The 14,345-nt window shown below is 53.2% G+C and overlaps 1 protein-coding gene across 1 annotated transcript in view; it reads right to left on the reverse strand.

The window, feature by feature from the left end:
- Positions 1-2,084: 2,084 nt before the first annotated feature.
- LOC133350753 (uncharacterized) overlaps positions 2,085-14,345 on the reverse strand; it is a 130,183-nt gene continuing 117,922 nt past the window's right edge. The window contains exon 10 of the mRNA XM_061565477.1: positions 2,085-7,791. Coding sequence (XP_061421461.1) covers positions 6,836-7,791 — 956 coding nt within the window. The 3' untranslated portion in view covers positions 2,085-6,835. The remainder of the gene's footprint in view (positions 7,792-14,345) is intronic.

The following is a 14,345-nucleotide window of genomic DNA, read 5'->3' on the forward strand; positions in this document are numbered from 1 at the left end:
CGGCTGAGCCACACGGCCGATGGCAACGTGCAGTGTGCCAACCTCCACTGGAGGTCACCGCAGCGTTTGGCTACGGGGGAGACTTGTACATTTGTTTCCACTGAGGAGCGGCTGCAATGAGGGGGAGAGAAATGGTCTCTCCATTTTGTGTCCGGTAGGTCGGCCAGGTCCCGGGAATGCAGCGCCTTGAGAGAAGAGAGAGAGGGGGGGGGGGGGGGTAGCGGAGATAGCGAGCGAGAGGGAGAGGGAGCAATACAGACAGAGGAAATGAGAGAATAGGAGGTGGAATGAGCGAGCGAAGCGGCGGGAGGGGATGGAGCAGATAGAGAGAGGCGCTCGGGTGAATGTTGCGGTTTAAGAGACCGATTGTGGTGGAGGTGGGAGGCGTCTGAGAGAAAAGAAAGCGGTCTCAATAGACCACCAGCCCCCCGGCAGCCCCCCCCCCCACCGCCAGCCCTCGTGGTAATAATGGATCTTGAGCGTTTCCCGGCGCGGTACTAGGCCCAGTCAGACTGGCTCCAGATTTCTCTCTCTCTGTCTCTCCCCACACCTCTCTCCCTCGCTTTCTCTGTCTCTCCCTCTCTCTGTGTCTCTCTCCCTCGCTCTATCTGTCTCTCCCTCTCTCTGTCTCTCTCCTGCGCCCTCTCTGCCTCTCTATCTGAGCACTACGCTGAGTCTCCGCCACGTGACAAAGGTCCCCCGTGTAGCCTTAAAAGACTGTTGGGGACAAGCGTTGTTAGCGAGGAGCACCGATCAAGGCCGGACAGGCATGCGACGGGGTGGGTGGCCAACTCCACGCTCTGTCGCCTTCGAGTCCCCCAGGTACTCGTGTTTAAGGCTGAGTCTACCTAGGGGAGGCCCAGAACTGGTTCAGATAATCGTCGCTTGGTGTTGGTGGCCGTGAATGGGAATCGAACTCGGGTCGCCGGGTTCCTAACACATTCCCTCTCTCTCTTCTCTGGAGAAAGAAGCGCACATTAATTCAAGTATTTTTACGAGATGTGATATACACACGTAGACTTTCACGACCATTTTTTTCATCCATATTCACTTCCGTGTGGGGTTAGGTCATCTTGTCTGTGCCGTGTCAGTGTTTAACTGGAGCCCTCCACCACCCGACGGAGACAATAAAAACCAGCGGGTCACGCGACGGACACATTTCTGCCCAATCGATTTTCAGCAAAAATAAAAATAAAACCGGACGAGGAGGATGAGGAATGTTTGCAATTATTTCTTTATTTGTTTTACGAGGCAATAACTCAAAGAGACCAGGTTTGGAAAGGCATGGGCTACTGTGTGAGGGGCGGAGTTGGGAGGGTGGGGGTGGGGGCGGTGGGGACTGGGGGTGAGGAACGGGGGGAGAAGGGGGGGTGCGTGGGGGGTTGGTGATTAAGTCCAAGCTGACCACAGGGGAAACTCTGATCACTGGCCGGAGCTTGTTGTGATTATCCGGCGGCTTTGGAGATTAAAGCGGGTCCCCAATGTGGCAGTGAATTGGTGGGTGGTGGGAGTGGGGGGTGTGGGGGGGCACGGGGGTGGGGGGGAGGGAGAGGCGTTAGACGATGAGATGAAGAGAAATACTGTATTGACTTTTCTTGGTTCCACAAAACAAAACAAAAAACCACGACCCCGTTCCGGAGTCGCTCCTGACCGTGAGAGGTCGTGACGACCCTCGTCCATCTCGGGGTTGTGAGAGACTTCTCGGACGAATCTCTGTTCTGTTGTTCCCCAACGTCGCGGTTCACGTAGTGGGGCCTCTAGTGGCTGCAAGGCGTTGCTTCGGTATTATTTACACAGCCACCACCCCTCCGGCTGAGTGGAAGTCGAGCGATTGATCGCTTCGCTTGGCAGTGGTAGATGTGGTGGTGGGGGTGTTTGTGGGGGTGCGGTGGCGCAGTGGTTAGCGCACGACGGCACGTAGCCAACCGTGCCACTCGCGAGGTGCGGCTATCAGAGTTGCCCGCGTGTGTCATCCGCAACCCTCGCTGCTGCCCCGCCACCACCGCCAAAGACAAAGGTCCCCCGTGTAGCCTTCGCAGACTCGTCGGGCAAGTGCTCTGAGCGAGCACCACCACCATCAAAACCACCACCGCTGTTACCGCCCGGCTAAACGTGTTTGTGATGAAGATGACAAAGACTGTGTTGCTTCTTTATTTGTTTTATTAACATCATTAATGTTTGTTTTTTAACGAGACATCATCTCAAAAAAGTGTGGATAACTATATAGCCCTAACCGCACACGTGGTATATGTACACGATCCTATATACAAACGTACGTACGCGAGCACGCACGTGTATACGTGGACACATACACTCACACAGACATGTACACGCATGTACGAAAACACGCATGTACAAAAAAAACATTCGCGTGCATACATACAAAGCCAAAGATCTCCTGTATAGCCTCTAAACAGACTGTTGGGGCAAGTGCTGTTAGCGAGCACACAGCCACCGTTCGCCACTAGGTGGTGGTGACGTCAACACGGCGTCTGTGCCAGGCTAGGTGCACGTTGAAGCCGTGCGAAGTATCGAAGTCCCGCTGGAAGGAGGTCACGGGATAGACCCAGGTGCCATGTGTTGACTGAGTGAGATGAATGGCAGATGTACCACCTGTGTCCCATACTGTGACAACTTGCTGTGTTTTAGGCGCCCGGCGCTTCGCTCGTTTTTGTGAGCGTCGCTCCTCCCTCCTCCGTTGTTGCTGGAGGGCGACTGCCTCCAGCTGCCCAGTTGGGTCCTTCATGAGCGTCCCCCTTAGAGGCCGATCTTGACACCGCTGGTATCGGTCATCGGCAAGTCCACTGAGCTGCACATCAGCCCGTCTCCGTCTCTATCCCGTGCCGCGCCCGTTTAGCACCCCTCGATCCGGCCAAACAGAAGCTGCTTTGGACATGCAGTGGCTGGGCTTGTGAGCTATGTGACCCAGCTAACGCAGCCTCGCCTGCCGGAAGAGCTCACCGAGGATGATAATGTGGTACTGTTTCCAGATCTTTAGAGAATCTGTGAGCTTTTAACGCAGACAGAAACACACACACGCACTGCGGTTACACACACACACACCTCGGATAACTCCTCTCGCATCACACCGCAATGAAGACTACACTGGAGTCGCAGCAGTTGTAAGCGATTGGCGCGTGTCACACACTGCCGAAGCCACCTTCACCTAGGAGACCCCCTCTCTCGCCACCACCACCACTCGTGTGGGTCACCGTGACGTCTCCGCGATTGGAAGCCGCGCAAACTGCTCGCTCGGATGTGAACAAAGCGGTTCGCCTGGCGGTGATGAATGAGGTCGCGCGATGATTGCGAAGGCGATGGCTTTTGTCAGTTTTTTTGTGTTATTTTGTAAAACAACAGTTGCTGAGCGTGCAGCAACAAACAGCACCGAGCATCAACGTTGTGACCGATAAGAGCGCAGCAGCGTTTCTTGCATTGGAATTGGTCGCGCGACTCCTGAGCCATATTCACCGGATTATAAGACGCACTTTGTCCCCTAGGCGCGCCTTGTCATCCGGTAGGCGTGTGTGTGTGTGGCGTGTGTGTGTGGCGTGTGTGTGTGTGGCGTGGTGCTGGCCACCCACCCCCTCGTGCGCATTGCCGGCCTTCATATGGGCTGCTCGATAACAGCACTTGCCCCAAAAGTCTGTGAAGGCTGGGGGCGGGGTTGGTTGTGTTATAGACAGACTCTTCCCGGCACCATAGGAACGTGAAATCTCCACCACCGGCTCTGTAGGACTGTGATCAGGCGTTGAGTCAACGTGGGTCATTTGAGATCACTTTGGATATTTTTTTCGGGGGGGGGGGGGGGGGTGACCGGTTAGTGGCAATGTTTACACAACGCACCAGGTACCCATGTGAGGTTGAGTCGACCTAGGGGAGGCCCAAGGACCCGTTCAGATTTTCACCAACGATGTTGGCCGTGAGCGGTAGTCAAACTCGGGTGGCCGGGTTCGTAGCGCAGCACGCTAACCACTACATTATCTGATACCTGATAACGTATTATATAACCGAACATAAATTATATAATGTATAGAAAATGCAAAAAATGATAAATTATATTGTAAAAAAAACAATATGTGAATGCAAACATAATTACGTAACTTTGATCATGTCATATACATTATATAATCCTGCGTCGAACGCGAGCCCGATGACACTTCTGCTGATGAGACACTAAAAGTCGAAACCCGTCCAGCGTCTTGCTTCACTGAAACCACCGCTGCTGAAATTACGCACTTCGCTCACCAAGGTCGTGCGTGCATAATGATGATTGTGTGTTCGGAAAAAAACATTTTCGCAAGTTTTATTCAAGACGTGAGTAGGAGAGACGGAAATGTGAAGGTGGAAAACGTTCGCTTTTGATGTCATTACTTCTGTTAAATTAGACACACGGTGCCCAACCCGACCCACCCCTGCACTCTGGTACCCGATGAGTATGGCCAAGATGCTTACTTAGCAGTGACGGATAAACAAACAAACAAACAAAAACACAATCGATTCTTTTTTTTCGGGCCGCCTCTAAGTGGTTGGGCCTCAACGCGGGGCCGTCACGGTTCGTCTGGAATGAAATCGCGGCTCGCGCGTGGCCCGCGTGGCCTCGTACCGTCGGGGTGGGGGAGGAAGGGTCCTGGACTTGTCAATTGCCGACAACAATTGCTCCAAAATTGCTCTAAGTTGATTGTGGTCTTTTAGGAGGGGGGAGTGGGAGGTGAATGAGTGGGGGGGGGGGGGGGTACGTGGGGGGTAGGAAGTGGTGTAAAAAGGGCTTCATATCTCGTGTTGGGGAGGGGTCTTTCCGGAACTCAGCCCCGGGCAGCTCCGGCTGAAATGTAATTAATTGATTATAAGGGGCAAAAGGGGATTAAATACTTTACCACTGCCGTTACCACCATCATCAACACCATCACCAAACACTGCCCATATGAATTAGACAATCACACAATCGTGTTCTAGACTTGTGTGCTCATGTGCGGGTCGCGAGGGCATCATTTGGTCAAACTTTACCACGCTGGTTTGGTTGAAGATGGTCAAGAATGAAAAGCTCATGAATCAATGGCTTTCGATTCGTAGACGTTGTAGCCAATGATTTAATGGCAACTTCTCCAGCCACTCGAGGCTACAATGTATTTTTTGTCTATCGAATCGTGACAATTCCTTGAATCGTGACGGAGTCGGAGGGGAGGTGGGTGAGCAGTGGGAGGGGTGGGGGATTAATTTCAGATGGAGCCGCCCGGGACTGAGCTCTGGAAAACATCGCAGGGGAAATTAAATCCCTGGTTACATTCCTCTCCATATGGAACCATTGCCCTCCCGAGTGACTTACTGAGTTACGGTGACTCGGGGTCACACGGGGTCACGAATCGATAATGGTTAAACTATTGATAATGGGTTTGTTCCATAGTTCGTATCTGCTCCGTTTGCCGATGATTCCCACCCCCCTCCCGCGTCTCGTTCTGTTCGTTCGATTACTTTGCACGGTGCAATGAGCAGAAATTAGCATATCATGTGTATATAATTTACATATAATTGACATATAATTTAAATAACGCACCGCACACGACTGGGTATTTAAAAAAAATAGATTTATTTAAACTCGAAGTTTACTTTAACTAGATGGGTTTTTTTTACATTCCATATTTATTTTATTTTTTCCAAAAATCGATTAATATTAACTAAATGAGTTTTGATCACATAAAATTATTAATATTCATATTTCCAATGCAATATGTTTTTTTTTCATCGAATATCTTCATTTCTACTTAAGCCGATGCGACCGCCATGTGGCTACAACAAATTTAAATGTTTATGACCAGAGAGGGCTTTGCATCTGCCACGAAATAATGCCCGCACCCCCGCACACACCACCACGCCCAGTCCACCTCAATGGATGTCGCGTTCCGCCCCTGCCTCCAGTTCTCGTGAAAGCGAGACATCAAACCCCTTCGTGTGGATCCCAACAAACTCCGTTCGTTTTTTTTGTTTTCAAGAGCCGATGTCATTGACTTCTCTGAGAAACGCCTTCATCCGTCCCCTGAAAATGGCCCATCACCCGAAACGTCGGCTCACTGTACAGACAGGTAATACGGCAGCGTCTGAGGATGCAACTGCTGATGATGGTAAGGAGTTCGAGACAACGCTATTGAACTTAACGCTCGGAAGGTTTTTTTTCACAGTCATCATCAAGATTCGTGATATATTTTTTTTGGGGGGGGAGGAGGGGGGGCGGAGGAAGAGGGGGGGGGGGTAATTGGACCCACCGCCCAATTGACGTGGCCAGATGTTGTGTCGTGAAGACCCTCCACCACCCAACGCAGCCCGAAAACAAATGAAATGTACACGTAGGTGTGCGAGCGATCGCAGCGGGGGTCAAGTCACCGCCAGCACGTCAAAATAGAAACATTTTTCTCACGACAACCAAAAGCATGAAAATAATGTAGTGTCAGTAAGAGGGCCAAACAATTTGTGCCTTCCTGGGTCTCCAACCTGACCTGGCGATGCTTGACGCAGCTTCAAGGAAGGCGTCGCCTGTCTAACCGCTCAACTCTGCTGTGAAAATTGACACGACAACAATAATTATGATTTAATGTCTGGCCGTGTTAGGTGGTGGAGGGCTTCACAGCAACAACAACAACAATAACAACAAATAGATAATCATCGCGCGGCTGGATCTTGAATAAAAAAAAACTAACTCGATTACGAAATCGATATTCGCGTAGCGTCCACGGAAGAACCGGGGGCGTCCGTGAAGAAAAGTTTGGTGCAGAGTTTCCCCCCCCCCCCCCTTCTCCTCTTCATGTCCGCAAGACTCATCCCAAGGGCCCGCGTCTTGACGTCAGTCCACGTGGCGCGCGCCCATCCTCGCGTGCGTCACTCCTCTCTCGTCGACAGCACCATGATCATCATCATCTTCTTCATCATCATCATCACGGTCACCCACATCATCTTTCTCAGCGTCGGCTCGAGTTGTGTCACTTGTCCACGCGGCAGCTTCAACCTCCTCGTCACCATCGTCCTTCTCATCGTCCAACTCCTCCTCCTCCTCCTCAACATCTTCTTCGCCAATGTCTTCTTCCTGCTCTTCGTTCTCCACTTTCTCGTCTTCAACCTCGTCCTCTTCGTCATCATCCTGAACGTCTTCCTCCTCCTCTTGAACCTCTTCCTGAATCTCCTCTTCATCCTCCTTCTCTCCTGCCTCGTCACCACCACCACCACCACTACCGCACGAATCAGGTCCGTTCAATGGCCCTGCTTTTAAACCTCCAACCTTCACCTCCACAAAGCGTCTTCCGCCTCCATCACCGCAAGCACCACCATCACCATCGTGACCACCATCACCACGACCAGCATGTTCCGCATCGCCACAACCATCACCGCCACCACCATCACCGCCACCACCATCACCGCCACCACCATCACCGCCACCACCATCACCGCCGTCGTCGTCATCGGGGTCACTTAACTCCTCCTGGGAGGCTTCTGCCGCCACCGCCGTCGACGCAGCCGCAACCTCTCGCTGCTGAAGTCCACCGCCGCGCTCGGAGGGTCCACCCGGGGTGGACATGCCGGGGTGGGGGCCGGGGAGGCCTGGGTGGGGGCCGGGGAGGCCTGGGTGGGGGCCGGGGGGGCAGGGGAGGAGGGGGCGATCCCCTGGGCGGCAGCGCTTGAAGCGGCGGTCCGGGTAGAGCGAGGGGTCGAAGGTCACGTGGTGGACGCTGCGCACGTGGGTCTTCAGGTTGCCCTTCTGCGAGGCGCCGTACGAGCAGAAGAGGCAGCGGTAGCGGCGCTCACCTGCTCACCAGGTGAGGCACGCCAGGTAGGGAGAGGCGTGGGAGGTGAGAGGTGAGGGAGGGAGGTGAGGGAGGTGAGGGGGGGGAGAGAGAGAGGGAGGTGAGGGGGGGAGGAAGAGAGGGAGGTGAGGAGGTAGAGAGGTGAGAGGAAGGTGAGAAGGGAGGGGGGGTGGAGGTGAGGTGAGGAGGGAGGGAGGGAGAGAGCAGAGAGGTGAAGGAGAAAAAGGTGAAAGAGAGCGAGGGAGCAGAGAGGGAGATATGTAGAGACGGAGGGAGGGAAGGAGATGGAGGTAAGAGAGAGAGTTGAGTGACAAGTGTGGGCAGATGGAGAGATAGAATCAGGTGAGGAAGAGAGAGAGAGAGAGGTGGGGGGGGGAAGGGAGATGAGGGAGGTGAGGGGGGAGGGCGGGGTGAAGGACGGAGGTGGGGAGAGAGAGAGTCATGAAGAGAAGCAGAGAGAGAGAGAGTGAAGATAAGAGGGGGAGAGAGGGAGTGGTAGGGGGGAGAGAGAGAGACGGGGCAAGGAAGAGACGAGAGACATAGCGAGTCGTTACATTGAGGCCAACAGCTGGCTGGACGTGGCACGCCGCTTCAATCACAACTCAGCTCATTACGCGGATCTTGATCCAAGCGTGTGCGGGTATCCGTGAGTCGACAAAGCTTTCTTTAAATGTTTGGATGTCTACTTCTTACCTCCTCCCAACCCAGCCCCCTCACTCTCTCATCCCCCTCACCGCCCCCCATTGGTGGAATTTCCAGATCCGTCTCTGCTTCGAACTCATGCTCAGTGAGTGACTCCGGAAGACACGGCTATGATGACCCTCCACCGAGCCCTTGAGCCCCATCCTGAGCCCCATAGTGAGCCCCAGCCTGCACCTTAGCCTGAACCCCAGCTAGAGTCTCAGCCTGCACCTGAGCCTGAACCCCAGCTAGAGTCTCTGCCTGCACATTCGCCTGAACCCCAGCTAGAGTCTCTGCCTGCACCTTCGCCTGAACCCCAGCTAGAGTCTCTGCCTGCACCTTCGCCTGAACCCCAGCTAGAGTCTCTGCCTGCACATTCGCCTGAACCCAGCTAGAATCTCTGCCTGCACCTTCGCCTGAACCCCAGCTAGAGTCCAAGCCTGCACCTTCGCCTGAACCCCAGCCCCGTAGCCCCAGCCTGTACCTTAGCCTGAACCCCAGCTAGAGTCTGTGCCTGTACCTTCGCCTGAACCCCAGCTAGAGTCTATGCCTGCACCTTCGCCTGAACCCCAGCTAGAGTCCAAGCCTGCACCTTCGCCTGAACCCCAGCCCCCGTAGCCCCAGTGGCAATGCGTCTGGGCTGGTTTGACGCACGACCCGACAGCGCTCTCTGCTGTCCTGGCGCTGATCAGCCTCGGCGATCGCCATGGGCGAGGGGGCCCCAGTCCCACGCGCTCTCTCGCTGCATCCGCTCGATTACATCACCGACTCGCCTTGCTCGTGGTCACGGTTTGTGTGTGTTGTAGGTATATAAATGCGGTGTGCAGGGTGGTCCAGGTGTCTTGTGACCCCCCCGCCCCGAATTATAGTATATTTGTTTTTATTTTATCCAGGCAAAGGCTCACTGAAGCGACCCTGGCGATCACAAATGTTATCTCAACAAAGTGGCGTATCGTCATCATTTGCGAACTGACATCACGCAAATACTCTGAACAATTAATTGACCCCGGACGTATGTTTTTTTTCCTCTGCGTATATAATTTCTGTTTTAAATAAACATGACTTAAAATATATATAGATGTATTACGTTTTAGAGAATTAAATGGGTGTCACAAGACATCTGGACCATCGTGGACATGTCCAGCACCGTATATCAAGACTGCCAAGCACAGGTCCAGAGGGCTGAAACACCAAAACCACCACCACCACTACCACCACCACCACCACCACCTAACATCACTACCACCACCACCGAACATCACGACCACCACCACTACCACCATCAACTACCATCACTACCACCACCACTACCATCACTACTACCACCACCACGACCATCACCACCACCATCACTACCATCACCACCAAAGATCCCCTGTACAGCCTTAACAGACTGTAGGGGCAAGTGCTGTTAGCGAGCACCTATGAAGAGGAGGCCCAGGACCGGTTCAGATAATCGTCAACGGCTTTGGCCGTGAGCGGGAATCGAACTCGGGTCACCGGGTTCGTAGCGCGGCGTAGCGATATTCTGTGACCACCAACCAACCACCGTGACGAACATCAACCAACATCGTCAACCGATCCATCATCTCTTTCGCCGCATCTTCACGTTACAACGCTCGTGTCACGGTGCCACCTTCAAGGACACCGCTCGAGTATCCACGACCGCCCCTCCTGCCCCCCCCGCACCCGAGTGACCCCCCCTGCCCCCCAGTGACCCCCCCCCCCTCATCCCCACCCCTCATCTCTCCGCTGTCTCCCCGGCTCTGCGCGAAGAACCGGCGAGGCCTCTTTAGAATTACCGCAATCAAATCTCGCTTAGCGAAAATAAAAGGTATGAAAGCTACATTTCCTAATCCAATTTGAGACGAATATTAAAAAGTAATTAAAATGAATAATTAAAACGCGTGTGAGTAATGGCTGGTGTTGGAGAGACGAGAGAGGCAGTGAGAGAGAGAGAGAGGCGTGCGTGTGTGGGGAGGGGATGTGCATGGAAATGTACCCAAAGATAAAGGTCCCCTGTATAGCCTTCAACAGAACTGTTGGGGCGAGTGCTGTTAGCGAGCAGCGGTTTTGAAGGGCGGCACGACACAAGAGGAGACCACGTGGTCTGAAGCACTCCCAGCCGTCTTTGTCTCCCTTTGGGGGATTTTTTTTTGTTTACACCGCACCAGATACTCGTCTGAAGCCGAGTCGACCTAGGGGAGGCCCAGGACCGGCTCAGATAATCGTCACCGGTGCTGGTGGCCGTGCTGAGCGGGCCGCGGTGGCTTTAAGTCGTGCTAACCACTGCGCTAACCGCTGCGACACCGCTCCCCTTCATAGCACGCGCACGCACGCGCACGCGCACGCACGCACGCGCACGCACGCACACGCACGCGCACGCACGCGCGCGCACTCGGAATTTCCAAATGCAAGTGTTCACCGTGAACTAATGGCTGTCAGTTGGCAGTGTGTGCACAGGTAAGGCTAATTGATTCTAACGACACTTTTTAAAACGGAGTGCCTCTACATCTCCCACTTACACCGGGGTACGGGGGGGAGGGGGGGGCAGGGGGGGTGAGGTTGAGAGACTCTTGGGGTCTTCAGTTACGGGATGTCACATCTTCTCCCAAATCCTTAACCCTTTCATCGTCTGCGTCCTAAACAATCATCACGATCATCATGACCATCTTCATCATCACCATCACGAGCCATGATCTACCCACTGCTATAGATGAAGGCCTCCTAACCCAACTAAAACTCGGGTGGCAGGAGCGGTGGTGCAACGGTTAGCACGCTCCGCTACGATCCCGGCGAGCTGGGTTCGATTCCCGCTCACGGTCAACACCAGTGACGATTATCTGAACCGGTCCTGAGCCTCCCCCGTAGGTCGACTCAGCCTCAAATGAGTACCTGGTGCGCTGTATAAAAACATCGCAACTAGGGAGACAAAGGTGGCCGGGCGTGGTGCTGGCCACCCACCCCCTTGTGTGCAGTGCCGGCCTCATAGGTGCTCGCGAACAGCACTTGCCCCAACAGTCTGTTAGGGGGGATCTTTGTATTTGTTAGTAGGAGAGTGAGTAGATAGGTGAGTGGGTAGGTGGGTGGGTGAGTGGGTACGTGAATGGCTTGGTGAATGAGTCGACCGATCAGCGAGTGAGCGGGTAGGTGAGTCTGTGACCGAGTAAGTAAGTGAGTGGTTAGGTGAATGGCTTGGTCAGTGAGTGGATAGATGAGTGGGTGGGTAGGTGAGTGGGTAGATATGTGATTGGTTGGGTGAGAGAGTGTGTAGGTGAGTGGGTGGTTAGGTGAGTGGGTGGTTAGGTGAGTGGGTGGTTACGTGAGTGGGTGGGTGAGTGGGTAGGTGAGTGGGCGAGTGACTGGTTAGGTGAGTGGGTGGTTAGGTGAGTGGGTGGGTTGTTGAGACGAACAAAGACGATGAGTACAAAGATGAAGACGATGATGATGACGATAATGCACGGGGGCAGCTCTCATTAATTATTCTAATGAATTGAAACGTTCAGCGGAGGAGGAGGAACGTCTGTTGAGACGCGTCAACGATAATTGCGATGAAGTGTGGCGGGAAGTCTCCCCCGCGTAGGCAGTCCGGAGACACGCACCCCTCACCCTGGGAGACCCGAATCAGACGCATTATCATCACACTTCATCACACATCATCATCGCCATGGCACCACCGTGCGCGTGACGTGGCAGCAGCAGTAGTCGCAGTAACAGCAGCAGTAGTTGCAGTAGTAACATCAGCAGTAGCAGCAGCAGCAGCAGTAGGAGCAGCAGCAGTAGTAGCAGCATCAGTAGCAGCAGCAGTAGTAACAGCAGTATCAGTAGCAGCAGTAGCAGCAGTGGTAGCAGCAGTAGCAGCAGCAGTAGTAACAGCAGTAGTAGCAGCAGTACGTATGTATGTTGAACTTCGTTCTCATCGTACATAGCCAACCGTGCTTATTGGAGCAGTCGCAGCTTCAGTAGTAATAGGAGCAGAAGCTCCCAATAAGACCACCCAGCCTCATCCCCGCCACCCCTTCCCACCTGACCGTCTCCCTCCCCTCTCCTCCTGGACATCCATTCCTCTCTCTCTCTCTCTGTCTCTATGACCTCGCCAACTTTACCTGTGCTCAGGCGAAGATGGCGGTGTACAGCACGAGGAAAAAGGTGACACTGACGGCTGCTCTGTGCTTCCAGTGTTCAGGGGCCTGCTCAAGGCGTGGCTCCGGCTGGAGCACGCGTACCACACACATGTTGGTGATGTGCACGTCTTCTTCGAACGCTAGGGAGCCGGATAAAGCCCTCTGTACCAGCGTGGATGGCAACCCTCGTGTTCACCTTCTGAAGCGCTCGCTCGTCACCGTGGCGTGCGCGATGACCACCACCACCACGTGACCTTTCTTTCGTGTTGTGCGCGCTGCATTTAGCGCCACAGCGCGTGGATTTATAGCGATTATTCGTTTGCTGGTGACTTTGTGTATTTCATATCGGAATCGCCTCCAGTGCTGTTGCTGCTGGCGGCAATAAAAGTTGTTTAAAAGTCAAAATCTCTCTTTCTCTATCGATCTCACCTCTTTCCTCCTCTATTATCTCCTGTCCTCATCTTCCCTGTCCTCTCATCTCTCCATCTCTCAATCCATTCCTCGATATATATACACACTATCTATCTCTCCCCCTATCTCGTATTTCCTCTCCTCTCTGATCCATTACTCTCCCACTATCTCTCCTCTTCGCTCATCTCTCCTCACATCCCGTTCCCTCTTCACCCTCCTCTCTTTTTTTTACGATCAGTGGAAACAAGAAGATGCTCGGTGTATTCGGCACTTTGCTTCGTTCATCATTTCGTAATTTATTTTTAATAACTTTGCTTTATGTAAACCCCCACCTCTCGCTCACTCTCTCGCTCTCTCTCGTTCTGCACGCAGCCCTTCTCGCAGTCCAACGGCCTCCGACGGGTAGCTCATAACTGCATGCAGAGCTCCCCGTCATTTGCGACCGAGCACACGGCCTCCTCCATCGCCCACTGCTCCTTGAAGGCCGGCACGGCGTGGGTCAGCCGCGCATGGCGGAACTCCAGCCCACACACCCTGGCTCCGACCAGAGCGCGGAAGATGCCCAGGCTGCTGGCCGAACGTTTCCCCTCCAGGGCCACCTTCCTCGCCCTGTAAATGGCGAGCTTGGCGTAGCCAACCAGCACGTTGACCAGCCCCTCCTCTCACCTCCATCTCTCTCTCTTCCCTTCTTCCCCCATCTCTAATACATCTCCCATTTCTCTCTCTCTCTCTTCATTTGCCCTCCTATCGCGCTCTCCAAGGCCGTAGACATGGAGTCAACATTGGGGGGGACCACATCTTCCAGGGAGTCTGGGGGTCCCCCCCCAGAAAAAAAATCTAAATTTGAAAACGAATTTTCTGCCATTTCCTGCCTAAATATTTAAAAAATTAACTAACACATAGGATGGACTTTTTATTTATGTTTTTACAATAATGTATAATAGTGTATTGTATTACATTGCTCTGTTTTTTTCCTTTTTACCTTTTCTTGTTTCATTGTAAGTAATGGCAGAGATAAGGGATTTATAAAGTACAACCATAACCATCTATTTAAAAGCAATATATTGGGGGGGTGACATTTTGAGCACCCACACACCCAAACAACCACACAGCCCACCACACACACACACACAACTACACAGCCGACGACGCATACAACCACACACACAGCTCACCACACATACAACCAGAAAGCCACACGTACAACCACACACATAAACAAACATACAACCACACATAACCAAACCTACAACCACACTACCACACATACAACCACACATCCACACAGCCAACCACACATACAACCATATAACCACACAGCCAATCACACATACAATCA

Source organism: Lethenteron reissneri, chromosome 35, assembly GCF_015708825.2.
Source record: "Lethenteron reissneri isolate LAM-NWPU_2019-01 chromosome 35, ASM1570882v1, whole genome shotgun sequence".
Classification (NCBI taxonomy): Eukaryota; Metazoa; Chordata; class Hyperoartia; order Petromyzontiformes; family Petromyzontidae; genus Lethenteron; species Lethenteron reissneri.